The following is a 27,869-nucleotide window of genomic DNA, read 5'->3' as shown; positions in this document are numbered from 1 at the left end:
GGCCTTTTGCTTGTCTGCAACTTGATTTTATAGAATTACCTCGAGTACATTATTATAAATATTGTTTGGTAATCGTAGATGTATTTCACAGATGGATCGAAGCCATCCCAACGACTGACAAATACTACTACAACAATGGTGAAAGAAAAGGGGGAAAATATCTGCATAAGTTAACCCAAGCTCTTTGAAGTTTACATTCACAGGTATGCTAAACCTAGAATTGGGACCAGAGAAAGTTGCAGCCTTGGTGGAAAGGCCTGTATCTCATTCTGCTAGTTACTCACATGGCAGTCAAGGTCAAGGGAAAACCCAAGTGGACGCATGGAACCCGATGCAAGAGAGTACCACCCCCGGTGGAACCTGAGCAGACACCCTCTGGAGGCACCAGCTCATCTGCCTGCTGCAGAATGAGTAGCTTATTTGCCGTACCTATCTCTAAACTCCTCATTGCCTTATTTGCACTAACTGGGCATGAGGTAGATAGTAGAGACAGCCTAATGAGCTCGGTCGTAGGAGAATTGCTTGTTAATACCTTTTTTTCATATGACTCACATTTACAAACAGAAAATTAACCTCTCTGGTTGCTGGGTATGTGCCTGTATCCCCCCATTCACTCTAAGGAAGGGGATCCCCCTGAGACCCATTCCATTTAATGAATCTGAAACAGCTGAATGGTGGTTGGGACAAAAACGATCATCCAAATTATCCAATTGGAAGGGAGGTAGGTTTGACAATGAGTCTCACTTCTCCTTAATGCAAGGCCCTGACGGGACAGTTTATGCCACCAATGATAGACTCACCTGGGAGCCCAGGTGATATGATAAAATATAAAGGTTGGTCCAATCTCATTAAGACCTTTCGCATACATCCCCAGCTCTGTCCCTCACTAATACCACAGGTGAAAGGTACGCCCATGGGGACATTGTTTTAAATGCAGCCGCATTTAAACAGTAAATGTACTCATTCCCTGATTCTTACCCCAACCGGATGTTGATCAATTTCCTCTGGGAGTATTCTGAGCCTTGAATGTTCCCAAAAAGACTACTACAAGTGCCACGTTCAAATCCTTTTGGACTGGAACTCAGACTAATTACTTAAGAACTTATAATGGCACCTACTTTATTTGTGGGGATACTGCCATCCTGGACTGGTAGTTGCTATCTAGAGTACATGGTTCCCCTCATTTATCACTCATATGCCTCCCCATTCGAATGACCTTGACCTCATAGAGAGCTAAAAGTGACAATGAGCCGCTTTTTGTCATTATCATCCCCCCTTATGGCTAATAAAGGAAGTTAGACTATGGCCTCAGTTCTTGAAGAAGTAGTGAATGACACAGTGTCAGCCCTTGAACAGCTTAATGCAGAGATGATAGCCATTTGCACAGTTATCCTACAAAACAGATTGGCAGTAGCTTATCTACTAACTGAAAAGGGGGCACTCGCACTTAATTGGCTCCGATTGTTGCACCTGACCCCAGCAAGAACATTACAAACTTCGCCAATCACATTAGGAAGGCAATCCCCGTGACACCAGCTCCCATTGGGATCTTTGGAGTTGGACGAGTGGCTGGTTTGGATCCTGGTGTAGCACCCTCCTCCAAGACCTTATTGTCCATGTTGTTATTTTTATTAATCTTTCAATTCTTATTATATTACTTAAGCAGATCTGTGCACTTTAGCTCACTGCTGTTGTCCTCCATCCTATTATCCTCCCAGTTGGCCAAAAAACCCTGTTGCTCAAAACCCCTTCAATGGAAACTCCTGCCATGAGGCAGAATTCCTGAATGACAGCAGCTCTGAGTTTGAGCCCTCCAACTCTGAAGTCTACCTGTCTGATTCTGAACCTCCACCACTGGATATTGTCCCTACTCTGGCTATGTTCCCGCTTTTGCTGAGGCTCTGGACCTACTCTTTTGATCTCATGCAAAAAAAAAAGGAGGGATTGTGGAAGTAATTTTGTGGCCCTGGAAGCCATTTTATTTGTATCTCAAAACTTAGCTAGGCTAAAAATCATTACTAAGAGAAGTTTATAAATGACAGTGTGACAAGAATTATATGACTTGTCACAATGTTGGTCCTTTTACAAGGTTACTCTGCCCTTGCGTTTTTTTTTCCAGGGAGAGGGTAATTGGCCAGCATCCAACTAGGCTGGATTTGAAGGGTTTATTGGGGTCCTTTTTGTTTACCCCAAACAGATAATGCCTCCGGGCTAAGGCTTTCAAGTCTTAAAAAAAGATATAATCAAAAGGGAGTGTCCAGCTAGCTGTGTAGCTAGCCTCTGTTTAGATTAGAGTTTTTGATTCAGTTCAGCAGCAGTGTGTATGAAGAACGGCTGCTGGCTCTCTCCCTCCTTCTGCCCTTCTGACTTCGTCAGCTTTTTGTGTCATGTTTACTCTTTGTGCTCAAGGTCTGTTTATGGAGATTGTTGCAAGTATTTTTGGACCAGCATCATTAAGAGGGGATAGTCTGTCAGATTGGATAGGATGAGTTAGCCCATATTCTATTTTCTGTTCTTTGTGCTTCATTCTGTAATTTTGCAAATAAATCCTGTTTGTTTGAAACTTGGCAGTTGGATCAACAAATTAGAAAGTTATGGTCTGGGTTACCTGCTTAAAAATATATTGAGGGATCGGGCCTGATCCATAACAGATTGGGGGCTCATCTGGGATTTGTTGGTAGTTCCAAATTGGGATTTTGGATTCGGATTGTTTGGACTTGGAGGCAGCGAGTGGTAGGGATTGATTTGGTTGGTTTAAACAGCGCTGGGATAGCAATGACTCAGTCACCAAGTGTTTCCTGGGGGTAGAAGAAGTCACCTTGGGGGTTTTACAAAAGGTAGTTGAGGCCAAGCTGCGGGAGTTAGCAGACAAGTTGGAGATGGAACAACCTCCTAATGTGAGGAAAGATGAGATGATTTCAGCAGTGGCTCGGCATTTAAAATTGCTGGAAAAACCATCAGGATCTGTAGAGATGGCAAAAATTCAATTGCAAATGAAATCACTTGAGTCAGAGGTGAGAGATAAGGAAAGGGCAGCAGAAATGAAAGCAGAAGATAAAGACAAAGAGAGTTTGAATTTCAGAAAGGGAAGTCAGCTTAAAAGGCTGAAGATGGAGGCTGAAGGTAAATCTAGTGAGGAAGAGAGTGAGTTTGAGCAAACCCCTGATAGTCAAAGATCTGGTGAGAAACTGTTTAAATATATTCACACATTGCTTACATTTGATGAGAAGGATGTGGAAGACTTTTTCAACTCATTTGAAAAAATGGCTTAACAAATGCAGTGGCCAGAGGCCATGTGAGTTTTGTTGATCCAAACCAAACTTCTGGGTAGAGCTGGTGATTTATTCACATCACTATCACAGGAAGTGTTGGCACTACAACATCTCAGTGTTTATTTTACCAGCAATGCATCTGAGACAGTTGCATACACTGATCATAACTCATTGAAATTTGTGGAGAAATGTAAGGACAAAAATGCCAGGTTGTTTAGATGGAGCCTGTTGCTACAACTATTCAATTTGAAAATTGGGTATGTGGCAGGTCGAGAAAACATGATTGCTGGTGGTGGGACAACCACAGACTGAAATCAAATATAGTTGTTCATGTTTTCATGTTTATGTGAATGTATATGTGTGTTTTAGGGTACTAACAACGATTTTTTGGGGATTTGAAAAATGAAGCCATCTTTGGATATTGAAGGGGGGAGGTGGCACAATGTTGCTCTTTTTACCAGGTCACAATGCTCTTGAGTTTTTTTTCCCAGTGAGGGGGTAATTGGTCAGGCTCCAACTAGGCTGGGTTTGAAAGGTTTATTGGGGTTCTTTTTGTTTACCCCTAACAGACAATTCCTCCAGCCTAAGGCTTTCATATCTTAAAGAAAATGGATATAATCAAAAGGAAGTGGCCAGCTAGCTGTGTAGCTAGCCTTCGTTTTGATTCAGTTCAACAGCAGTGTGTGTGTGAATAAAGGCCGCTGGCTCTCTCCCTCCTTCGGCCGTTCTGACTTTGTGACCTGTAAGCTTTTTGTGTCATGTTTACTCTTTGTGCTCAGGGTCTGTTTATGGGGATTGTTGCAAGAATTTTCAGAACAGCATCATTAAGTCAGGATAGTCAATCGGATTGGATAGGATAAGTTATCTGGTATTCTGTTTTCTGTTCATTGTGTTTCACTCTGTAATTCTGTAAAAAATTTGTTTGTTTAAAACTTGGCAGTCAGATCAGCTAATTCACTCCAGGAATATCCACTGTATACGTACCTAATACAAATAGCCAAGTTACGGTCTGGGCTACCTGCTTAAGAATGTCTTGAGGAGTCAGGCCTGCTCCATAACAGACCTGACCCTGTAAGAGATGAGATTAACTTTTATCCATAAGAAAGAAAGCATGATTGAAAATTAATAGTTTTCTGCATAACCCGTGAAATACTTTATCTCTGGAATGTTGTTAAATCAGCAATGTAAATATAAAGTGTTGACACAAACCGAAAACAATAGACCTTTGATATACATTTTGGCAAGACCTCCACTTTATCCAATGCAAGTACAAGTAGGCCATCTAGTGACTATTTGTAGTAATGTGTCTGGAAATCCTAGATAAACCCCAAGTTGAATTATAATTTCGAAGCAGTTTTACTGGCTATATCCCGTGATATACCATCAATAAAGTTAGTCAATACTGAGGGTCTGTTTCTGAAATTTTATTTCAACCCTACCCAACTGTGGACTTTAAACAATATATTTAATCTCTTGGCAGAAATGTTTATGTAAATATTCCCTGATTTCTCAAGACTAATGATGTAACACCCCAGTCTACTAAACCCTAGACTACACTATTCAACACCGACCAACAGTGATGTGAATAGATTTTTAAGTGCCAGTGTTGATTTTGATTTTAGTTACCCAAAGATAGGGCATCCCAAAGTGGGGTTGAGAGTCCACGTGGAGTTGTGAGGTGAAAGGTTGAAGTTACAGGCTCCAAAGCAGAAATTGCTGCTGTGGTGCTTTGAATATCAGCTGCATTCCCGCTTCAACATGGGTAGGAATGCCCCATACTTACAGGGCTTTCCCTACTTCCCCAACCACAAGTTGTAGCAAATTTCCAAACCTCAAATAGGGTCACAAAAAGGCCAAAAAGGTCTGGGAAGCAGTGTCTTAGCAAGATGAAACTGCCAAATATAAAAAAAAATCTTGGCTAAGTTGTCTTCAGAGACAATAGGCAATGGAGTTCACAATGCATTTGTGAAGCCATTTATCTATTTTTCAATTTATTACAACACTTCTTTTGCAGAGTTCACTTGATAATGGTTCCCAAAACTGGGTGACTTAGCAAATACCTCCTACTCTTGCTGACTCTTGGTAACACCTACTTGCAAAGCCTGCCACCTTGATGTCAGTTCCTCCAGACGCTGTGCGTTTTCTGTGGAAAGATGTACATCTGAGATTGCAAGTTGGTGAGCCAAGTCATTGGCAATTTTCATGCCATCTTTTACAGCTCCAAGTTCTTCTTTAAATACCTTATGAGTAAAGGATGCAAAGAGAGAAACGTTAGCCTGGAAATTGTTGTCACTAAGAGTTTCAGGACAATTAGTTTATTCTGACTATACAGGTTATTGCTGTGTTTTGAGTCTGTGGTGAAATTAGGAACATGCCAGCAAATGAGAAGGTATCAGCACTAAGTTTTCTCAATAATATTAAACTGCTATTCAGAATTACAGCCATATGAATTACCATCTCCCTCTTCAAAAAGGAAAATTACAAGTAGCTGTATAATTAAATGTTAACTTGTATGTTTATGAAAAGTCATTACACACCCTTCCACCTCTCTTGTATCCTTATGAATTGTGTGTGGGTTAGAAATTAGAAACAGTTAAAAATTAAAGAAAGGGTTTGAATATAAAATTAGTTTGAAATGGCTAAAGGACTGGATTTGTGTTTTAAGTTCATTTTAATTTCATCTTTACAGGAAATTGCTTAAAGATTTCATTGCCATGGAAACCAGGGTAGAGAGATTCTTATTCCGACATATTGTTGGCTATTTTGAAAAAAGTAGGGAGTGCAGAGAGCCGGGAGTAAAGGTTTGAGAAGGTGAGGTAGTGAGAGCTAATGAGTGGAAATGATGTCTGTAATACTGGGAGTTGTAACCCATGAATCTTCGTGAATGGAGGGTGCAATGGCAGAGTAACAGTGAATAATTGCACTGTAAGTGCGAGGCAGAGGGAAAATGGAAGCACTTATCATTGTGAAATACAGATCATTAATCTACATCCCACACTGCTGGGAAGGTGATTTCCACAAAATTGCACTTGATAATGTCAGAAACAGTGATACCAATTGAGATTGTAATTTTTGATCCCGTACCTGACCCTCGGCCTTCTAGACTTTTGGAAATTCAATCCATTGTGGCTAAGCTAAAGGGGCAGCCACCTCAGCCATAAAAGTAGAACTATTGCATATTTGTCACAAATACATAGTTTCAACACTATTCAAACTATTTAATAAACTTCACAAAGTTGATTTGTACATTTTTGTCAGAATATATTTCTGATTATATGGTCTACTATAGCCAGTATCAAATGGTGGAGGAATTAAGGAAGACATTACTATTGAAGGTGGAATCAACTAATTCCTTTGGTAAGTGGAGTTACAGGTAGACAGGCTAGTGAAGAAGATGTTTAGTATACTCGCCTTTTATTGGTCAGTGCTCTGAGTAAAATTGTTGGGAGGTCATGTTGCGGGTGTACAGGACATTGGTTAGGCCACTTTTGGAAAACTGTGTTCAATTCTGGTCTTCCTGCTATAGGAAAGACGTTGTGAAACTTGAAAGGGTTCAGAAAAGATTTTCAAGGATGTTATCAGGTTTGGAGAGTTTGGACTATTGGGAGAGGTTGAATAGATTGGGGCTGTTTTCCCTGGAGTGTCGAAGGCTGAGGGGAGACCTTATAGTGGTTTATAAAATCATGATGGGCATGGATAGGATAAATAGACAAAGTCTTTTCCCCAGGGTAGGGGGTTCCAAACCTAAAGCATATAATTTTAAGGTGGGAGGGCAAAGATTTAAAAGAGACTTAAGGAGTAACAGTTTCCCATATAAGGTGGTGCATGCATGGAATGAATTGCCAGAGGAAGTGGTAGAGGCATATACAATTATAACATTTAAAAGGCATCTGGATGGTACATGATAGGAAGGGTTTAGAAGGATATGGGACAAATGCTGGCAAATGGGACTAAATTAATTTAGGATACCTGGTTGGTATGGATGAGTTGGACCAAAGAATCTGATTCCATGCTGTACACCTCTGCGACTCTATAGATGGATGATATATAGTTCTTTAAAGGGATTGTTTAAGAGGTCTTTAAAAGTATTGCACCAGTCACCATACAATCTTGGGTGCAATTGGTTCGTAGTGCGTGGTGCTTTCAGTGTACAATTGAGGTCTCTACAATGTCAGTGAAAAGCTGCAGCCAGCCCTCACATTTTGAGATTAGATTATGTATTGAGCATATTGAATGTTGTTGTTATATCTGTCCTAGCCCGTGGTGAGCTATTTCACACAAACATGTACTTTTCTAATTATTATCTGCACCTGCAAGATATTCCACATGTATTCAGTGAATTACATGCTGATTGAGTTGAATTTTCTTGCAACTGGTGATATACTGTGGGTCAATGGTTCTGGTGCGATATTGAAAGGCTAGCTGGACACCAGTTTAGATGCTGCAAGCCAGGACTTTTCCCTCAGGTTGTTTGTGGGATTCCAGAGATGTTGCCCCTAGATGCTTGCTGAGTGGAGTTACTGGCAGAAGGGACATACATTTCCCAGGTGACTGCATTAGGAGGCCATCTCATTTGACCTGTCCAGCCTGCGCTGAGATTGCAGAGTGGGTCAGTGCCACTAGCTACCCCAAAGATCTTGAATGGTAAGTGGCACCATCTTCTCTCTACTATCTACACTTGCAAAGGTATCACTTGATCGAATTCTGCCATTGTACAACCACATCTCACAAAGTCTCAAAGCATGCAAACCTGAGTATTAGGTGCATTTTTAAAATTTTTATTTTTAATGGGATATGGGCTTTGCTGACTGGGCCAATTTATATTACCCATCATTAGTGAGCTGCCTTCTTGAACTGCTGTGGCCCATTTGGTGTATGTTTACCCACAATATTGTTATGCGTGAAGTTCCAGGAATTTGACAGTGAAGGAACAAGTCATTTTGATTGAGCCCCTTCTCTTGACCATTGCTGTCCACAGCCCCTGACTATGGAGATGCTGATCCCTTGCTGACAACATTCGCTCTTAGCTGCGCGGTCCGTGCACACCAATCAGCATGCTGATACCTGCCTTCCATCTCCACACACTGCTGCTGCACATGGACCTCAACATCTGCGCAATGGAATAAAAAAAAGAGAGGGAATGTTGCTGGCTGGCCTTGCACCTATCCTATGCTGAAGCCTGGTTGACCATCACTTGTCTTGATCACATCTGTTTCGAGCCTATGCAGTTCCCTCCCATATCCTTCTAGATCACACTATAATACCTACAACTGCTTCCTGTCACTATGACCACTCATTCAGTCTCTGAATCTAGTCCAGCCAATGTCCAGACTTGAATGCCTGTAGCCTCAATGATGCTTAACCTGCTCCCTACCCCAGCTCCCCATCCCCCATCACTTAGGTTATGTATGGCTCACACCCCCTGACTGACAACAGCTCATCCCCCCCATATTGAATTTGTTAAATGATCCTATCTGAATAAGCAGTGACGCCTGGATTGATTTTGCTGACTACCAGAACTGACCATGGCCCAGACCTGGAATCCAAAGACATGGATCCCTGGAGTCATAGAACAAAGAACATAGAACAGTACACCACAGTACAGGCCCTTTGGCCCTTCATGCTGTGCTAACCTTTTATCCTACTCTAAGATCAAATTAACTTACATACCCTTCATTTTACTATCATCTATGTGCCTATCAAAGAGTTGTTTAAATGTCCCTAATATATCAAACTCTACTACCACTGCTGGCAGTACATTCCATGTACCCACCACTCTCTGAGTAAAGAACCTACCTCTGACATCTCCCCCAAACTTTCCTTCAATCTCCTTAATTTGTGTTCCCTTGTAATAGCCATTTCTGCCCTGGGAAAACGTCTCTGACTATTCGTTCTATCTCTGCCTCATCATCTTGTACATCCCTCTCAAGTCGCCTCTCACCCTTCTTCACTCCAATGTAAAAAGCCTCAGCTCCCTCAAACTTTCTTCATAAGACATGCCCTCCAATCCAGGCAGCATTTTGGTAAATCTCCGCATACTCTCTAAAGCTTCCATATCCTTCCTAGAATTAGATGACCAGAAATGAACGCAATGTTCCAAGTGTGGGCTAACCTTGGCTCTACAGAGCTGCAGCATAACCTCGTGGTTCTTAAACTATATCCCACAGCTAATGAAAGCCAACACACTGTACACCTTCTTAACAAGAGTGTGGTGCTGGAAAAGCACAGCAGGTCAAGCAGCATCTGAGGAGCAGGAAAACCAACATTTTGGGCATAAGGTCTTCGTCAGAATGAGGCTTGTGGGCTGAGGACTAACAGATAAATGGGAGGGGGAGGAGGATGGGGCTAGGGGTAGGGTAGCTGGGAACGTGATAGGTAGATGAAGTTGGGGGGGGGAGGTGATAGGTCAGAGAGGAGAGTCGAGTGGATAGGTAGGAAGGAAGATGAACGGGTCAAGACGGCCGTGCTGATTTGGAGGCGTGGGACTGGAATAAGGTGGGGGGAGGGGAAATGAGGAAACTGGTGAAACCCACATTGATCTCGCGTGGCTGCAGGGTCCCAAGGCGGAAGATGAGGTGTTCTTCTTCCAGGCATCGGGTGGTTAGAGTTTGGTGATGGACGAGGCCCAGGACCTGCACATCCTTGGTGGAGTGGGAGGGGGAGTTAAAGTGTTCAGCCATGGACAGTGGGGTTGGTTTTTTGTGAGTGTCCTAGTGGTGTTCTCTGAAATGATATGCAAGTTGACGTCCTATCTCCTCGATGTAGAGGAGCATGAGGAAGGAGATGTAGCTGTGGTAATGAGTCTGCTTCAGGATGTGGCTAAAGAGCTTCAGGGCAGAGGAGATGACCTGGGGGGTGCAGCAAGAGAGGGATTCACTGACATTCTTGTAGAGAGAAGAGGAGAACTTCTTCAAGGTAGGCATCCTTGGAAGAGGCTTCACAGTGGGGTTAAAATCAATGAGGAGAAAGTGAGGACTGCAGCTACTGGAGATCAGAGTCGAGAGTGTGGTGCTGGAAAAGCACAACCAGTCAGCATCCAAGGAGCAGGAAAATCGGCATTTTGGGCCCACAAGCCTCATTCCTGATGAAGGGCTTATATCTGAAACGTTGATTCTCCTGCTCCTCAGATGCTGCCTGGTCGGCTGTGCTTTTCCAGCACCACACTCTTGACTCTGATCTCCTCCAGTCTTCACTTTCTCCTAGCCTTCTTAACAAACTTACCAACTTGGGTGGCAACTTTGAGGGATCTATGGACATGGACCCCAATATCCCTCTGTTCCTCCACACTACCAAGAATCCTGCCTTTAACCATGTAATCTGCATTCAAATGTAACCTTCCAAAATGAATCACTTCACACTTTTCCAAGTTGAATTCCATTTGCCACTTATCAGCCCAGTTCTGCATCTTGTCAATGTCCTGTTGCAACATCCCACAGCCCTCCACACTATGCACCACTCCATCGATCTTTGTGTCATCGGAAAGCTCACTAACCCACCCTTCCACTTCCACATCCAAGTTATTTATAAAAATCACAATTATAAACCAACTGTCTTACTGCCGATGAGCAAACCTGAGATCAGAAATGGCTCAGCTTCTGGGCTGATATTGGCAGTACCCATTGACCCACTGGAGTCTACCCTCACCTCACTAAACAGCCTCCTTTTTCCAGTTTACAATGAGAGAGTTGACAACCGCCTATTGGTAATATTGCTGGACTGTTAATCCAGAGTTCCAGGTAATGTTCCAGGAATCCAGGTTCCTACCCTGCCACAGCAGATGATGATATTTGAATTCAGTAAAAATTCTGGAATTTAGAGTTTAATGATGAGCACAAATCCATTGTCAATTATCGGGAAAGAATCTGGTTCACTGATGTCCTTTAGGGAAGGAAACTGCCATTCTTACCTGGTCTGGACTAATGTGACTTCAGGCACACAGCAATGTGGCTTATTCTTAACCATTTTCTGGGCAATTCGGGATGGGCAAGAAATGCTGGCCAAGCCAGCAATGTCCTCATCCTGTGAATGCATTTTAGAAAAGGCCATCCTGTTCAAGTATGTGCATGCTAGTTGCCAGGTAAGCTGTTACATGTGCACCATCTCTGACATTGATGTAACATCAGCAGTTCACTAACATGGTGCCCTTCCCCTTTCCCATTGACTCTTCACATTTCTTTCATCCACATACTCCTAACTTTCATCATGCATGGAAGCTTGCCTTGCAGCTTTAAGCTACTTGTGCTATTAACAAGGCTAACTCCAGAAATGTAAGGGAAATATCATGTTGGAGACAGCTAGCACCTCTACAGTTCCCTTGGCCTGTCACTGGCTTTTAAAAAGAAGGACAGCCAGTGCAAATGCCAAAGTAAAATGAGGATGCTTGTGTCCATGGCTATTTCAGGAGGATAGTTATATTTGGTTTCACTACCCTCTGCCAATGTTTCTTTTATCTTGTAACCTCCAGAGCTTGTATTACATTTCAGATCATTCCGCATAGCCTTTTACTTAAAAAGAAATTGACAAACTGAAATGAGAAAGGAAATGGAAGTGCCACTTGAGAGACAAAAGTTGCAGTCTGGCCCTCCCCAGCTATAAAGTGCCACCTGAGAATTAATGCTGTTGGCTGAGCCTGTGCAATAAAGAGCTACCCGAGAAGCTGACATTGAATTACCTAGTTTGAACATGTAATGGTCCAAGGACGCAGTGGGCCTTAGTCAACATGGAAGTGCTTGGCACAGTTCTAGCAGAAATGAAGTGAAGGAGCATTGCAAATATATCAGTTGAGACAGTAAAAGCTGTACACCCACTCAGACTCAGGTTGTCCTTGTTGCCATCTAACAAGGGAGGATTTAATCATAACAATTTAGCCTAACAGCTAGAATCTGAGTTTTGGCTTTCTCCCAATTAAGTCAACAATCTCATCATTATTTTTGACACTGCAGGGACTGAAGGTCCTTAATCTTCCACGAGAGAGTCACTTATCAGGATTTATCATTTATGTCCATTTTTGCCACAATTCCTCTTTGGGTTGCTGTATGTTTGGGCAAAGCCATTATTACTCCCCAAGAACTGCAAGGTATTATACTGCAAAACAAGCACACACTTAAGAGAAGAAAATGGAGCACTGGGAAAGGAAAGAATAAACAGATAGGCCAGTCAGGGAGAGCAAGTGTCAAGGTTAATGGACCTACAACTTATCAAATATCCTAATGTATGTCATTAAAGTTCATTGGTGAGATAACAGATTCCAATTACCAAGGTGCCTTGACTTATTGGGCCCTATCTCATTTCTGAGTCAGTAGATGATGTGCCCTTGAGCTACTCCAGTACATTGCACATAATCTAAGCTGACAATTTAGTGTTATTCTGAGGGTGCACTGCATTATTTGGAAGTATTGAATCTTTTAGACAAGGCAATTATATTATGTTATGTCTGTTCTTTCAGGTAGATAAAAAAGATGGCATGCTATTATTTCAAGAAGAACACAGGTGTTCTACTGTTGTTTTTGGTATCATTATACGTGCAAATTCCATGCAGCTTTCTGCTACATTATAGAAATAACTACATGTCGAAAGTATTTAATTGGCCATAAAGTGCTTTGGGACTTAATGCAAGCTTTTATATAAATGTTTATTCTTTCTTTATATTGCCTTTCCAAAATAGATTAATATATCTGCTTTACTTTGGGTTTCACTTCTGATGATGCCAAAATCGGAATTTGTTTCTTCTCAATACAGATGCCAGCTAATCCGCTGTGCAGTTTTAATAATTTCCTGCCTTATTTCAGTTTTTATTACTAATCATTATAAACTGAATGGTAATATAGAACGATTTGAAAATTAGTACAAGTTCTACAGGTCACACGATGACAGAAGCTTTGGCAATAAGTAGTGAAACCTGATATAAAGTTTCTGCTGATGGATCCAAATGCAACCGACCTCGTTTTTCTATAGCTTCTGTCCTAGCTTCCTCTATTTTAAAGGGTCAATGCTGAGCCAAGGGAACTATTTTGGTGACCCATCCAGCTAGCTCTTTCACAAATTTGTCTTTCACTTTTTCCCATTTCTGCAGTTAATACATCAAGTACTTTTGTGTCACAGACCATAACATACATTTCCTGTTATACCAGCAAGAAAGATTTAATTTAATAATTCTTTGTAGATGAAAATGCTTCTGTCTGTTGCATCAACCATTCTACCTTTGTCTTGCAAATTTTAGTAATTAACTATACCTTAGTTGTCTCAATATGTTCCTGTAGTGAATCAATGAAGAGGTCTCCCACTGGTTCCCAGGAATCTCGAACAGCCTCAGCTTGATCTAGGGCAAGATTAAGCTCATCCATCGTACCTCGGAGCTCCAGAAGTCTCTCCATCGTTCTCTCAATGTGCCTGTGTCGGTCAATACAGCGAGCACTCAGCTTCTCCCACATTTCACTTGATACATTAGCCTGCTTCCAAATGAACCGGCTCACATTCTGGATTTTCTGCTTTGGTGACATATCTGAAATTATGATTCATTCAAGGTTCAAAAACAGAGTATGTCCCTGGGGGGATCTTATAGGCTGACTTAATGAAGAGGAAACAAAGGTAACTGGATAATGCAGAGACGACTGCCCAGTGGAAATTCAGTGGTGACAACAGCATAATAGTGCACACTGTAATTAAGGGAGAGTCAGACTTCACCATTGGGTTTAAACAATACAATGCAGAATAAACAGAGATTGAGAAATTCGCGGTTCAGCTGTAATTTCCAACTCCAAAATGGAAAAAATATAAATGGCAGAAATAAGGTGGGGTGGTGGGGGGGGCAACTTTGTGAGATTAATCTGTCAAAAGAATACCGCATTACAGTTAGATTGTAGGAATATAGTTCAGATTAAAAATGAAACAAAACTGCAAGAAAATGGAATAGGAAAGAACAGAAAGACGGAAGGGGCATCATTCTGTATTCTAGTATATTAAAGCTGTGGGATTAATATTACAACAGTTTTTCTGAGTAACAACCTAATAATTCTTTCAGTGGCACTTTACTTGAATAGCAATTTTTAAACAGATAATTCCAAAAGTACAGTTATTGACCTTAAATTATCAGCAGGACAAGGGTCAAGCTTAGTGCATTACCATAAAAGGAGCCATAGTCTGGTGCTGTGTTGCAGGAATGAAAAGAAACTGGAAGGAAAATAGCAATATAATGAAAAGGAGCTGATAATATAATGGAGAGATTGAGAGTTTACTGAAGCCCTGGGCTTTTATAAACATGGTGCTGAAGTTTTGTACAACGTATAGAGTGTTTAAACAGCATTTCAATGGGCCAGTGTTCAATAACAAGGAACGACAGTATTATTTCTCGTGGACAGCTTTCTTCTTGTAATAGGGATACCCAGCAGTTCCACAGTCTCCACAGGATAAATCCAAAAAAAGAGTCAATATAGACCTGGGGTTTCTTTGGAAAAAACGTCAAATGCAAAGAAAAGTCTTTCAGGCAACTTTTCCAGGGGGCTTGAGCTCAAGAGGAGTGGTCCTGGCATCCTACCCATTTGTACGCTATACTGACATTGATGAGGTTTTAAGACAAAGAAAAATGAAGTGATAACCTTTGTCTTGTGCTGGTTCTTCTGCCTCTTCGAGAGGATGCTGGGATAGGAATGCTTGGGCTGACTCCAAAGTTGCCAGTATGAAGGGGCCCTTCGTCTTCACATCCTCCATGAAGGCCTTTAATAAAAGAATGCAGTAGGAACATATAACTAGGATTAGCACTCAAAAGCTGAACCTATCAGTTGCCAGTCTAGTGAATTGCTTTAATGCCAAATTATGTGAAACTTTTATGTGAAAATGAATAGAAATTAAGAGTACTCTTGAGATGGCTGACATTTTTCTTCATGATTCCATGTAGATATCAGTTAAAATAACAATGTGGTCAGGAGTATTTGACCCTAAAAACCATAAGCTGCTCTTAATTCAGATTCCTGAACAGAGGATGACGGCTACAGGGGGATGATATTGTAACTGAAACTTGCCAACCTCATTCATCTGAGATAGATAAAGTATTAGTATTAGGAGACTGAAACTGAGGCACTCTCAGTATGAAAGCAGACAACAAGATTTCACATTTCACACTAAATCACTCTTCCCTACTAATTGCTTGACATCTGATTCCCAATATTGTGACACTTAATTTTTGATTTTCAAAATGATCAGATTTTGGTCGATGATTAAAGCATTAAAACTCCATTTTGCCAGAGCAGTGAGGAGAGATTAGATTCCCTACAGTGTGGAAACAGGCCCTTCGGCCCAACAAGTCCACACCGACCCGCCGAAGCGCAACCCACCCATACCCCTACATTTACCCCTTACCTAACACTACGGGCAATTTAGCATGGCCAATTCACCTGACCCGCACATCTTTGTGACTGTGGGAGGAAACCGGAGCACCCGGAGGAAACCCACGCAGACACGGGGAGAATGTGCAAACTCCACACAGTCAGTCGCCTGAGGCGGGAATTGAACCCAAGTCCCTGGCGCTGTGAGGCAGCAGTGCTAACCACTGTGCCACCGTGCCACCCAAGGTGGTGGTGAAGGAGTGGTGAAGCGAGGCTGCCGGGAAGGGTGAGTTTTCCTGCATTAAAAGGGACTTACCTCAGGAGTCAGGCCTCCATTTGCTGAGAGGTGCAAGGGAGGAGCGAAGGACTTCTGGGAAGTCATATACTTGTGTGGCTGCGTTACCCGAAACACTACTCGGGTAGTGTCTCCCACCCATCATCCTCCTCTAATCAAAAATAAAGTTTCTGTGCGCCAGATTGGTAAGGTAACGAGTTTATTTTTTATTCCTTATTTTTCAACAGTCTCTTTGGGATTTAGAATAGTGGGAATGGAGGTGAGGGCAGTTGAATGTTCCTCCTGCAGAATGTGGAAGGTATGGGTCACCACTAGAGTCCCTGCTGACTACATCTGCGGGAAGTGCACCCAACTCCAGCTCCTCGAAAACTGCTTTAAGGAACCATAGCTACAGCTGGATGAACTTCGGATCATTCCGGAGGCAGAGGGGGTTATTGAGAGGAGTCACAGGGAGGTAGTCACTCCTCAGCTACAAGAAAAAGGCAAATGGGTTTCAGTCAGGGGATGGAAAGGCAGTGCAGGGATCCCCTGTGGCCATTCCCCTCAACAACTGTTTTGGATACTGTTGGGGGGGGTCTTACCAGGGGAAAGCAGTGGGGTGCAGGGCTCTGGCACAGAGTCCGTCCCTGCTGCTCAGAAGGGAAGGGGGAAGAGGAGCAGAGCAGTAATCATTGAGGGCTCCATAGTTAGGGGGACAGATAGGAGGTACTGTCGGGACGAGTGAGACTCACGGTTGGTGTGTTGCCTCCCAGGTGCCAGGGTTCATGATGTCTCTGTTCATGTTTTTGGGATCCTTAAGGGGGAGGGGGAGCAGCCTCAAGTCATGGTCCACATAGGCACCAATGACATAGGTAGGAAGAGAGATGGGGATTTAAGGCAGAAATTCGGGGAGCTAGGATGGAAGCTTAGAGCTAGGACGAACAGAGTTGTTGTCTCTGGTTTGTTGCCAATACCATGTGCTAGTGAGGAGAGGAATAGGGAGGAGGAGTTGTACACATGGCTACAGGGATGTGCAGAAGGGAGAATTTTGGATTCTTGGATAATTGGGGCTCTTTCTGGGGTAAGTGGGCCTCTACAAGCAGGATGGTCTTCATCTGAACCAGAGGGGTACCAATATCCTGGGGGGGAAATTCGGTAAGGCTATTGGGGTGGGTTTAAACTAATCCAACAGGGGGATGGGAACCAAAACTATAGTTCAAGCATGGAAAAGGTTGAGAGTAGGGAGGTCCAAAATCAAGTTTCAGGGACGCAAGATGGCACCGGCAAGCAAGAGGTCGGTTTGAAGTGTGTTTGCTTCAATGCCAGGAGCATCCGGAATAAGGTGGGAGAACCTGCAACATGGGTTGGTACCTGGGACTTCGATGTTGTGGCCATTTCAAAGACATGGATAGAGCAGGGACAGGAATGGTTGTTGCAGGTTCCAGGCTTTAGGTGTTTCAGTAAGAACAGCGAAGATGGTAAAAGAGGGGGAGGTGTGGCATTGTTGGTCAAGGACAGTATTACAGTTGCAGAAAGGATGTTTGGGGACTCGTCAACTGAGGTAGTATGGGCTGAGGTTAGAAACAGGAAAGGAGAGGTCACCCTGTTGGGAGTTTTCTATAGGCTTCCGAATAGTTCCAGAGATGTAGAAGAAAGGATAACAAAGATGATTCTCGATAGGAGTGTGAGAGACAGGGTAGTTGTCATGGGGGACTTCAACTTTCCAAATATTGACTGGGAACACTATAGTATGAGCACTATAGATGGGTCAGTTTTTGTCCAGTGTGTGCAGGAGGGCTTCCTGACACAAGGGGCAAAGCCACATTAGACTTGGTACTGGGTAATGAGCCCGGCCAGGTGTTAGACTTGGAAGTAGGTGAGACTTTGGTGATAGCAATCACGATTCTGTTATGTTTACTTTAGTGATAGAAAGGGATAAGTGTATACCACTGGGCAAGAGTTACAGCTGGGGGAAAGGCAATTACGATGTGATGAGGTAAGATTTAGGAAGCATAGGATGGGGAAGGAAACTGCAGGGGATGGGCACATTAGAAATATGGAGCTTATTCGAGGAAAATCTCCTGAGTGTCCTAGGTAAGTATGTACCTGTCAGGCAGGGAGGAAGCTGTAGAGCGCGGGAGCTATGGTTTACGAAGGAAGTGGAATCTCTGGTCAAGAGGAAGAAGAAGGCGTATGTTAGGATGAGATGTGAAGGCTCAGTTAGGGCACTTGAGGGTTACAAGGTAGCCAGGAAGACCTAAAGAGAGAGCTCAGAAGAGCCAGGAGGAGATATGAGAAGTTGTTGGCGGATAGGATCAGGGTAAACTCTAAGTTTTTCTTTGGTATTTAAGGAATAAAAGAATGACAAGAGTAAGATTAGGACCAATCAAGGATAGTAGTGGGAAGTTGAGTGTGGAGTCAGATGAGATAGGGGAAGCACTAAATGAATATTTTTCGACAGTATTCACTCTAGAAAATGACAATGTTGTTGAGGACAATACTGAGATACAGGCTACTAGACTAGATGGGATTGAGGTTCACAAGGGAGAGGTATTAGAAATCCTAGGTAAAAACAATGACTGCAGATGCTGGAAACCGGATGTTGGATTAGTGGTGCTGGAAGAGCACAGCAGTTCAAGCAGCATCCAAGGGGCAGCAAAAGCTTTTGCCCTAAACGTCGATTTTGCTGCTCCTCGGATGTTGCCTGAACTGCTGTGCTCTTCCAGGACCACTAATCCAAAGTATTAGAAATCCTGCAGAGTGTTAAAATAGATAATTCTCCTGGGCCGGATGGGATTTATCCTAGGATCCTCTGGGAAGCCAGGGAGGAGATTGCCGAGCCTTTAGCATTGATCTTTAAATCGTCATTGTCTCCAGGAATAGTGCCAGAAGACTGGAGGATAACAAATGTGGTTCCTCTGTTCAAGAAGGGAAGTAGAGACAACCCTGGTAATTATAGACCAGTGAGCCTTACTTCAGTTGTTGGTAAAGTGTTGGAAAGATTACAAGAGATAGGATTTATAATCATCTAGAAAAGAATAATTTGATTAGGGATAGTCAACACAGTTTTGTGAAGGGTAGGTCGTGCCTCTAACCTTATTGAGTTCTTTGAGAAGGTGACCAAATAGGTAGATGAGAGTAAACTGATTGATGTGGTGTATATGGATTTCAACAAGGCATTTGATAAGGTTTCCCACAGTAGGCTATTGTACAAAATGCGGAGGAATGGGATTGTGGGAGATATAGCAGTTTGGATCAGTAATTGGCTTGCTGAAAGAAGACAGAGGGTGGTGGTTGATGGGAAATGTTCATCCTGGAGTCCAGTTACCAGTGGTGTACCGCAAGGGTCGGTGTTGGGTCCACTGCTGTTCGTCATTTTTATAAACGACCTGGATGAGGGCGTAGAAGTGTGGGTTAGTAAATTTGCAGACGAGACTAAGATCGGTGGAGTTGTGGATAGTGATGAAGGATGTTGTAGGTTACAGACTCACATAGATAAGCTGCAGAGCTGGGCTGAGAGATGGCAAATGGAGTTTAATGCAGACAAGTGTGAGGTGATTCACTTTGGTCGGAGTAACCGGAATGCAAAGTACTGGGCTAATGGTAAGATTCTTGGTAGTGTAGATGAGCAGAGAGATCTCGGAGTCCAGGTACACAGTTCCTTGAAAGTTGCCAGGGTTGTTAAGGAGGCATACAGTGTTTTAGCTTTTATTAATAGAGGGATCGAGTTCTGGAACCATGAGATTATGCTACAACTGTACAAAACTCTGGTGTGGCTGCACTTGGAGTATTGTGTACAGTTTTGGTCACCACATTATAAGAAGGATATGGAAGCTTTGGAAAAGGTGCAGTAGAGATTTACTAGGATGTTGCCTGGTATGGAGGGGAGGTCTTACGAGGAAAGGCTGAAGGACTTGAGGCTGTTTTTGTTGGAGAGAAGAAGGTCGAGAGGTGATGATTTCCAAGTATGGTGGCGGCGAGCATGAGGGGGCATAGCTTTAAATTGAGGGGTGATAGATATAGGACAGATGTCAGAGGTAGTTTCTTTACTCAGAGAGTAGCAAGGGTATGGAACGCTTTGCCTGCAGCGGTAGTAGATTTGCCAACATTAAGTACATTTAAGTCGTCATTGGACAAGCATATGGATGTACATGGAATAGTATAGGTTAGATGGGCTTCAGATTGGTATGACAGGTCGGCGCAACATCGAGGGCCGAAGGGCCTGTACCGTGCTGTGGTGTTCTATGTTCTATGAGAAGATACTCTTCATGGAAATCAAGACTCTTGACGATAATTCCTCAGCACCAAGTGTTTTCCACTGTTCCTCTGAAGGCAACAATGCCTGGCTGGGATCAGTTGATCAGTACAAGTGACAGATATTTATCTAATCAAATTCCAAAGCTGAGAATTGCACTAACCAGCCAAATTACCAAGGAGCTATAATGTACATCATTCTGAATGTGTGCAGCTGTAACAGCATTATGGTAAATGTAACACATGATTTCTCTTACTTTATTCTGAAATAAAAAGAAACATTTAGCAAATGTTTGTTTTTTATTAAAACACTTCCCTTTCAGAGAGGTTTGGATTCTGTTTGCAGTTTTAGTCTATAATTAAAGTATTAACTTAATCCTCAGGACTAGAGATCAATGCTAATTTTCATAGTACCAGACAGAAGACTGAAAAACACCTACCTGTCATTAATCATGATCTTCAAATGAATGGGTAACTTACCGAGTGAAACTCATTGTACCGCTGCACTGCACCAATATCTCCTGTGAAGGGAAGCTGCTCAGATAATTCCTCATCTTTCAGGGTCAGCCAGTCAATGATCTCTTGCAAAGACAGCTGCAGCTTGCCACTGTGATCAGAGAGTGCCTCCAGCCGAGCCCTTAGACATGTAAATAAAGGGGGGGGATATGCAGAAGTGTAATAGTTTTCACATATATAAAAACATCTTCAGATAAGATACGTCAAGTTAGAAGTTAAGATAGAAGATTGCATAGTAAGGACCAACACATTGACTGGGAATACATTAAGGCCTATTGTAGTTGTGTGTCTGATCCCTGGTCAACACTCTTATCTGAGATCACCTTCATAGAGTTATTCTTTTTTTTAATGCAGAACCATATTATTTGCTTTAGGAAGACGAGGGAGCTGGAAAGCAAGAAAGGCCGTCTCACACATACATGGGACAACTATCCACAACAAATGCTACTTCCATATTCCCACCAAAACCTTCTTCCTTTTGTTACATTTAGAATAGTTTTCAGCTGGACAGTTCACCGGCATTTTTCTGTACTTCGTCTCCTCATGAGCCTTTTGTCAATCCCGAGGGTAGAAGCTAAACAGTGGCTGGCCATTCAATCACAGGGTCCATCATGACTAACCTTGCTGCTATTCTTACCTGAGGCCTATTGACTTGTCTACCAGAACAGGTACCTGACTCTGATCGAAGATGCATTATTTCCACCTGAGTCCTCAAGCTAATTGTAACACCTACTGCAATCTGACAGAAATGCACTGGCACAACATAGTCAGGAGATTAAAAACAGGACTTCACTCATCTGTCTAGTTCAGTGTCACACTTATAAAGGGGGAATAAATAACTCTACAACAATTGTGGAATCACCCTTGATTTCGCACAAAAGAGATTATGTTTTATTTTTTCCCAGCACTTTGAATTTAACCTTTTGCTTTAAGGCTACAGGCACATTTTCAGAGTCTGTTTGTCTTTATTAAGGTCTCCAAGGCCCCAGAGCTAAACCAGACTCAAATATTGAATAATCAAAGATATCACTCACCTAGAAAGGCAGTTCAGATTTAATCCCTTCTGGATACATTTAATTAAAACAAAGACTTTTACAAACTAGATTTAAATCTTGCTTTTGATTCTAAGTGCTGGTCATTAGTGAGTAAGGCTGATTTACATTTCAGTTTTCAAAGATTCACATCTGAAATTTTGTAACACTGAGTCTCTGGCCAAGCCAAACAGTACCCAGAACTCCAATACCTAAAAGTCCGGCCCTCAAACCTAGCACCAATTTTTTGTCGGGTGGAGAACGGAAGCAGGTTGTCAATATGTCAGAGGCTGTTGGACGTATTAAAGAGCAACTATTGTCAAGCATAAATACTTCTTCCCAGTGAGATATTCAAACAATGACTACTGGATGTTATACTTTTCATGTGACTTTCTCAACTATACTGGTTTTCTTTGGGAAGATATATTACCCATTCAGCTCTATCCAGGGAGACCTTTGCAAGAGGCAAAGTGTCATTTGAGAGAGGTTAAGTGCCGTTTTGGATTGTTAAAAGTAGATATGAATATGTCTAAAATATCAATAAATTCATTGAAAATGTCAAACTGTCAAAGACACTATCAAGGTATAAAGACATTTAAATTTCATGGCCTCTAATTTTTCTTGAAAAAAAACTTCCTACCATGGAAAGGATTGCTTACCATTTCATCCTGTCCATGACAGTAACATGATTTATGTAGTGTGATTGATTTTACCCTCTATCATTATCATAGTGGGGGGTATGTCTGTTCACTGCTTGATTGACAACTACAAGTGCACACAAAGCCTTTGAAGTTGGACTATAAACAGAAATGCTTGTTCTTATAAAAAATTAAATAAGTAGTTGGAAGAAGTTAATTGAAGTGATTTTTTAAAAAAAATAAACAAAGGTGTTTTTTTTAAGGAGTGAATTAATTAACTGTACTGTGTGGGTTGACAGAAAGTGTCAAAAATTGTGGTGCTGGAAAAGATCTCCAACATCTGCAATCCTCACTTTCTCCTACCTGACAGGAAGTGTGTCAGCGCAAAAGGTGGTGGTTAGCATGAAGTTGACATAGACCTAGAAAGGGCCGAGGAATGGATGGTGGGTCTTAGATTAGCATAAGGACTATACTGAGCCATTTGGCATAGGTTGAGGGGCAGAATTTGGAAAAGGAGCTATAAATAACCACTTGGCAGCCTCCCTGGCTGCCTCTGAACTCTTTCAACATGAGTTGGTTAAGGGGCCCAACTTATGTTAATGGCTGCCACTGCAACCCCATGCCCCTTGCAGTTTCTCCCAACTTAGGTTTGCAGAGGTAGGTGTTTCCCACATTTGTTGTTCTGAATCAGGAAGTCAGTTTACTCCAGGCTATATCAACTACCTGGGTCTCTTTATGAAAAATACTTTCAGGATTTTATTCTCACCAAACACCTTAGTTAAAAGGATTTAACTCTTTTTGGTGAATTTTGTTCTTCTTAAAGTGAAAGACACTGATACAGGAAAGGAAAGTGTCTTTTCAGTTTTTGACATACAGTATCCACATCAAGCAATCGCAGGTCAGTTGCGGTATTGTCAGAGCAAACAAAACTCCGTGCCTCACATCTCAGAACAGCATCCGCTTCAGTAAGAAATGTTCTACTCTTATGACAATGATCGTTGTGGACTGGAAATGGAATTGTTAATTTAGTTTTCATCTGGGGCACTTTGTTCACACACTGCAATTGAGAAAGGATTGTCCTAAGATGATGAGTTTAAACATCCACATTATCCACCTCCATACAAGATGGCTGCAGTGCGAATTAACAGCAGAGTTCACTGCTGTAAGTTGCAAACAGTCTCTTCAACAGCATCATCCAAAACTCATCAAATCCAGGATATATAAGAACAAGGACAGGAACTATATACAAACATAACTGTCCCCAAGACCCATCCCCATCAAAGTCATACACTATTTTGACTTAACACACATCACCGACATTGGGTTATTGGATAGTCTTGGATTATTTGCACAATGTTGTAGGAACACCTTCACAGCAGGAACTACAATGACCCAAGAAGAAGGATCGCTACCACATTCTCCAGCAGTAAGCAATTGATGCTCACCTTGCCCATCCTTATTCCCTAAAAATGAGTTTAAAAAGCTTCAATCAAATCAGTGAAAGCTGAGGTCCTAGCAGCACAGTGGTTAGCACTGCTGCCTCACAGCACTAGAGACCCAGGTTCAATTCCCCTCTCAAGCAACTGTCTGTGTGGAGTTTGCACGTTCTCCCTGTGCCTGCGTGGGTTTCCTCTCACAGTCCAAAGATGGGCAGGGGTGAATTGGCCATGCTAAGTTGCCCGTAGTGTTAGGTGAAAGGGTAAATGCAGGGAAATGGGTCAGGGTGGGTTGCTCTTCAGAGGGTCGGTGTGGATGTGTTGGGCCAAAGGACCTGTTTCCACACTGTAAGTAATCTAATCAAAAAAACCTTAATTCTTTAGTTGAGCTCAGGAGAAAGCTGTCTCACTTCACACGGTGGTCCATGGCTAAGACAATTGCAAATATTATAAACTGTATAAATTTACCTAATATTTTGGGATTTCTTCTTAATCTCACTCCAACAGAGGTTCATCTCCGTGATGTGCTGGAATGAAGTCTGTGATTTAATTCTTTAGTTCTGTTTGTTTGGTTTCTGTATATATTCTTGACATTCTGAATCAATCATCACACCTACAAAAATGACTGAAATTAAACATTCATTAAGACCAAGGAAAATGAAAGAATTGATTTGTGTAAATTTGTTTATCATTGTTGGGTTTGTTTTATAAATTAATGGCTGTGTTTGCATTTTTTGACAAAAGAGGTTCAAACACCACTTTCCATTCTTTGCTTTGAATGGGCTTAATATGTATGTTTTTTTTTAAAAAGCATGTCTTCATTGAGGAAAGAAAAGTTATTGTAACACATCAAAAATTTTGAAAATTTCAACGATACAACTGTAGAGTCACAATATTTGTGCAAAGTGCAGAGGATAGTGACCAATATAAGGTGGAGACAGCAGGTAGGTCAATATGGGAACTGATTGCCCACTACTGTGAGGACCTGACAAGATTTATGAAAAACTATTAATGTAATGCACTAAAATGGTAGCACAGGGTTTGTCATGGTGGTTTAGTGGTTAGCACTGCTGTCTCATAGCATAGATTAATTTCCATCCTTGAGCAATAGTGCAGAGTTTGTACATTCTCCCTCTGTCTGTGCGGGGTTCCTCTGGGTGCTACGGTTTCTTCCCCCAGTCCAAAGATGTGCATGTTAAGTAGATTGGCCATGCTAAATTGCTTAACAATGTGTTGCTGGAAAAGTGCAGCAGGTCAGGCAGCATCAAAGGAACAGGAGAATCAATGTTATGGAGATAGAAATGGAGAGGTCTAGGAAGGGGAGGAAGGAGTCTGAGATGGTTCAGGTAAATTTGAGGTCGGGCTGGAAGGGGGCCCCAGCTATCTCTGCCTCTTCGTTGGATATGTGGAACAGTCCATCTTCTGCAGCTACACTGGCGCCACCTCCCACCTTTTCCTCCGTTACATCGATGACTGTATCGGTGCTACCTCGTGTTCCCACAAGGAGGTTGAACAGTTCATCCACTTTACTAACACCTTCCACCCTGACCTCAAATTTACCTGGACCATCTCAGACTCCTCCCTCCCCTTCCAAGACCTCTCCATTTCTATCTCGGACAACCGACTCAACACGGATGTTTACTATAAACCGACTGACTCCCACAGCTACCTGGACTACACCTCCTCCCACCCTGCCCCCTGTAAAAACGCCATCACATATTCCCAATTCCTTCACCTTTGCTACATCTGCTCCCAGGAGGACCAGTTCCAATACCGAACAACTCAGATGGCCTCCTTCTTCAAAGACCGCAATTTCCCCTCAGGCGTGGTTGACGATGCTCTCCACAGCATCTCCTCCACCTCCCGCTCCTCCGCCCTTGAACTCTGCCCCTCCAATCGCCACCAGGACAGAACACCACTGGTCCTCACCTACCACCCCACTAACCTCCAGATACATCGCATCATCCTTTGTCATTTCCGCCCCTCCAAACAGACACCACCACTAAGAATATATTTCCCTCCCCACCCTTATCAGCGTTCCGGAAAGACCACTCCCTCCGCAACTCCTTCGTCAGATCCACACCCCCCACCAACCCAACCTCCACTCCCGGCACCTTCCCCTGCAACCGCAAGAAATTCAAAACTTGCGCCCACACCTCCCCCCTCACTTCCCAAGGGATCCTTCCATATCCATCACAAATTCACCTGCACCTCCACACACATCATTTACTGCATCCGCTGCACCCTATGTGGCCTCCTATACATTGGGGAGACAGGCCGCCTACTTGCGGAACGTTTCAGAGAACACCTCTGGGACACCCAGACCAACCAACCCTACCACCCCGTGGCTGAACACTTTAACTCCCCCTCCCACTCCGCCAAGGACATGCAGGTCCTTGGCCTCCTCCATCGCTAGACCATGGCAACACGACGCCTGGAGGAAGAGCGCCTCATCTTCCGCCTAGGAACCCTCCAACCACAAGGGATGAATGCAGATTTCTCCAGCTTTCTCAATTCCCCTCCTCTCACCTTTTCTCAGTCCCAACTCTCAGACTCAGCACCGCCTTCTTGACCTGCAATCTTCTTCCCGACCTCTCCGCCCCCATCCCCTCTCCGGCCTATCACCCTCACCTTAACTTCCTTCCACCTATTGTATTCCCAACGCCCCTCCCCCAAGTCCCTCCTCTCTACCATTTATCTTAGCCTGCTTGGCACATCCTCCTCATTCCTGAAGAAGGGCTTATGCCCGAAACGTCAATTCTCCTGTTCCTTTGATGCTGCCTGACCTGCTGCGCTTTTCCAGCAACACATTTTTAAGCTCTGATCTCCAGCATCTGCAGTCCCCACTTTTTCCATGCTAAATTGCCCACAGTGTGCAGGGATGTGCTGCATGGGTTAGCTATGGTGAATGCAGGGTTACAAGGATCCGTTGGGTTACACCTTGGCGGGTTGATGTAGACTCAGTAGACTAATGGCCTGCTTCCACACTGTCGGGATTCTATGAGGTCATATATCAATGTAGAGAAAAAACATAATTGTTTAATATTGATGTAAGAAATCTGGTAAACTCACATGCAGGAATGCATTCTGGGTTGCAATGAATGAAGTAGAAATACCAGAGTTATATCAATTATAATGTACCACATGCATCCAGTTTAAACCCTGTAGCTACATGCTATATTTTATTGTTGGTCCCCTTGACAACTGTACATTTATGGAATAAAATGTGGTCCTGTTTATGAATTAATTGTAGGTGATCAAATGTCGACATACATGTATTTAATGGTGCATTATGTATTCAAGAAAGTCATCTATTAAACTGCTGCTTACTTTGCTATTGATCAATGCTGAAGTTGTTGTAGAGAACCTTTGCTACATTTAATAATGAAGTGCTTCAAGGAAAATAGCTTTCAAAGATGTTGTCCTTGGGTACCTGGAAAGAATAGCATAATCATTTGGAAACAATAATAAGCTTCAATGATATTGATATTGAAGAACCAATTATTGACTCTCATTTTTTATAGCTTTTTCATTGCCTTATAGGTTGGTTTTATAAATTTCAGGATATAATATGCACAGTTCCTTTCCTTTGCCACTGAAATAGCTGCTATGCACAAATATCAACATTGTGTTCTGAAGAAGGGTCACTGGAACCGAAATGTTAACTCTGCTTTCTCTCCACAGATGCTGCCAGACCTGCTGAGTTTTTCTAGCAATTTCTGTTTTTGTATCAATATTGCCTGTTTTTAAAAATTCATTTCTGCGATTTGTATGTCACTGGCTATGCGAGCAGTTATTGCCTATCCCATCCCTAGTTGTCCTTGAGAAAATAATGATGAGCTTTCTACTTGAACCGTTACAGTCTATTTGGTATAGTAGACCCAAAATGCTGGTATGAAGAAAGTTCCAGGATTTGAACCAGAGACACTGAAGAAACAGAAATATAATTCCAAATGAAGATGGTAAGTGACTTGTAATAGGTAGTCGTGTTCCATCTGTCAGCTGATCTTGTTCTTTCTTGTGGCAGTGATCACGTGAATGGAAGGTGCTGTCAAAGGACCCTTGGTGAACTTTTGCAGTGCATCTTGTAGATGGCACACACTGCTGCTACTGTGCATGGGGGTGGTG

General features: G+C 42.6%; 1 protein-coding gene across 1 annotated transcript in view; it reads right to left on the bottom strand.

The window, feature by feature from the left end:
- Positions 1-24,256, bottom strand: part of drp2 (dystrophin related protein 2) — a 75,290-nt gene extending 51,034 nt beyond the window's left edge. The window contains exons 1-5 of the mRNA XM_060832217.1: positions 24,210-24,256; positions 20,601-20,757; positions 14,867-14,984; positions 13,505-13,773; positions 5,366-5,512 (exon numbers count right to left, since the gene is read on the bottom strand). Of these exons, the coding sequence (XP_060688200.1) occupies positions 5,366-5,512; positions 13,505-13,773; positions 14,867-14,984; positions 20,601-20,757; positions 24,210-24,256 (738 nt within the window). The remainder of the gene's footprint in view (positions 1-5,365; positions 5,513-13,504; positions 13,774-14,866; positions 14,985-20,600; positions 20,758-24,209) is intronic.
- Positions 24,257-27,869: the final 3,613 nt, after the last annotated feature.

The sequence above is a fragment of the Hemiscyllium ocellatum genome, chromosome 11 (genome assembly GCF_020745735.1).
Source record: "Hemiscyllium ocellatum isolate sHemOce1 chromosome 11, sHemOce1.pat.X.cur, whole genome shotgun sequence".
NCBI classification, from domain to species: domain Eukaryota; kingdom Metazoa; phylum Chordata; class Chondrichthyes; order Orectolobiformes; family Hemiscylliidae; genus Hemiscyllium; species Hemiscyllium ocellatum.
This window is presented reverse-complemented; position numbering and strand designations above follow the sequence as displayed.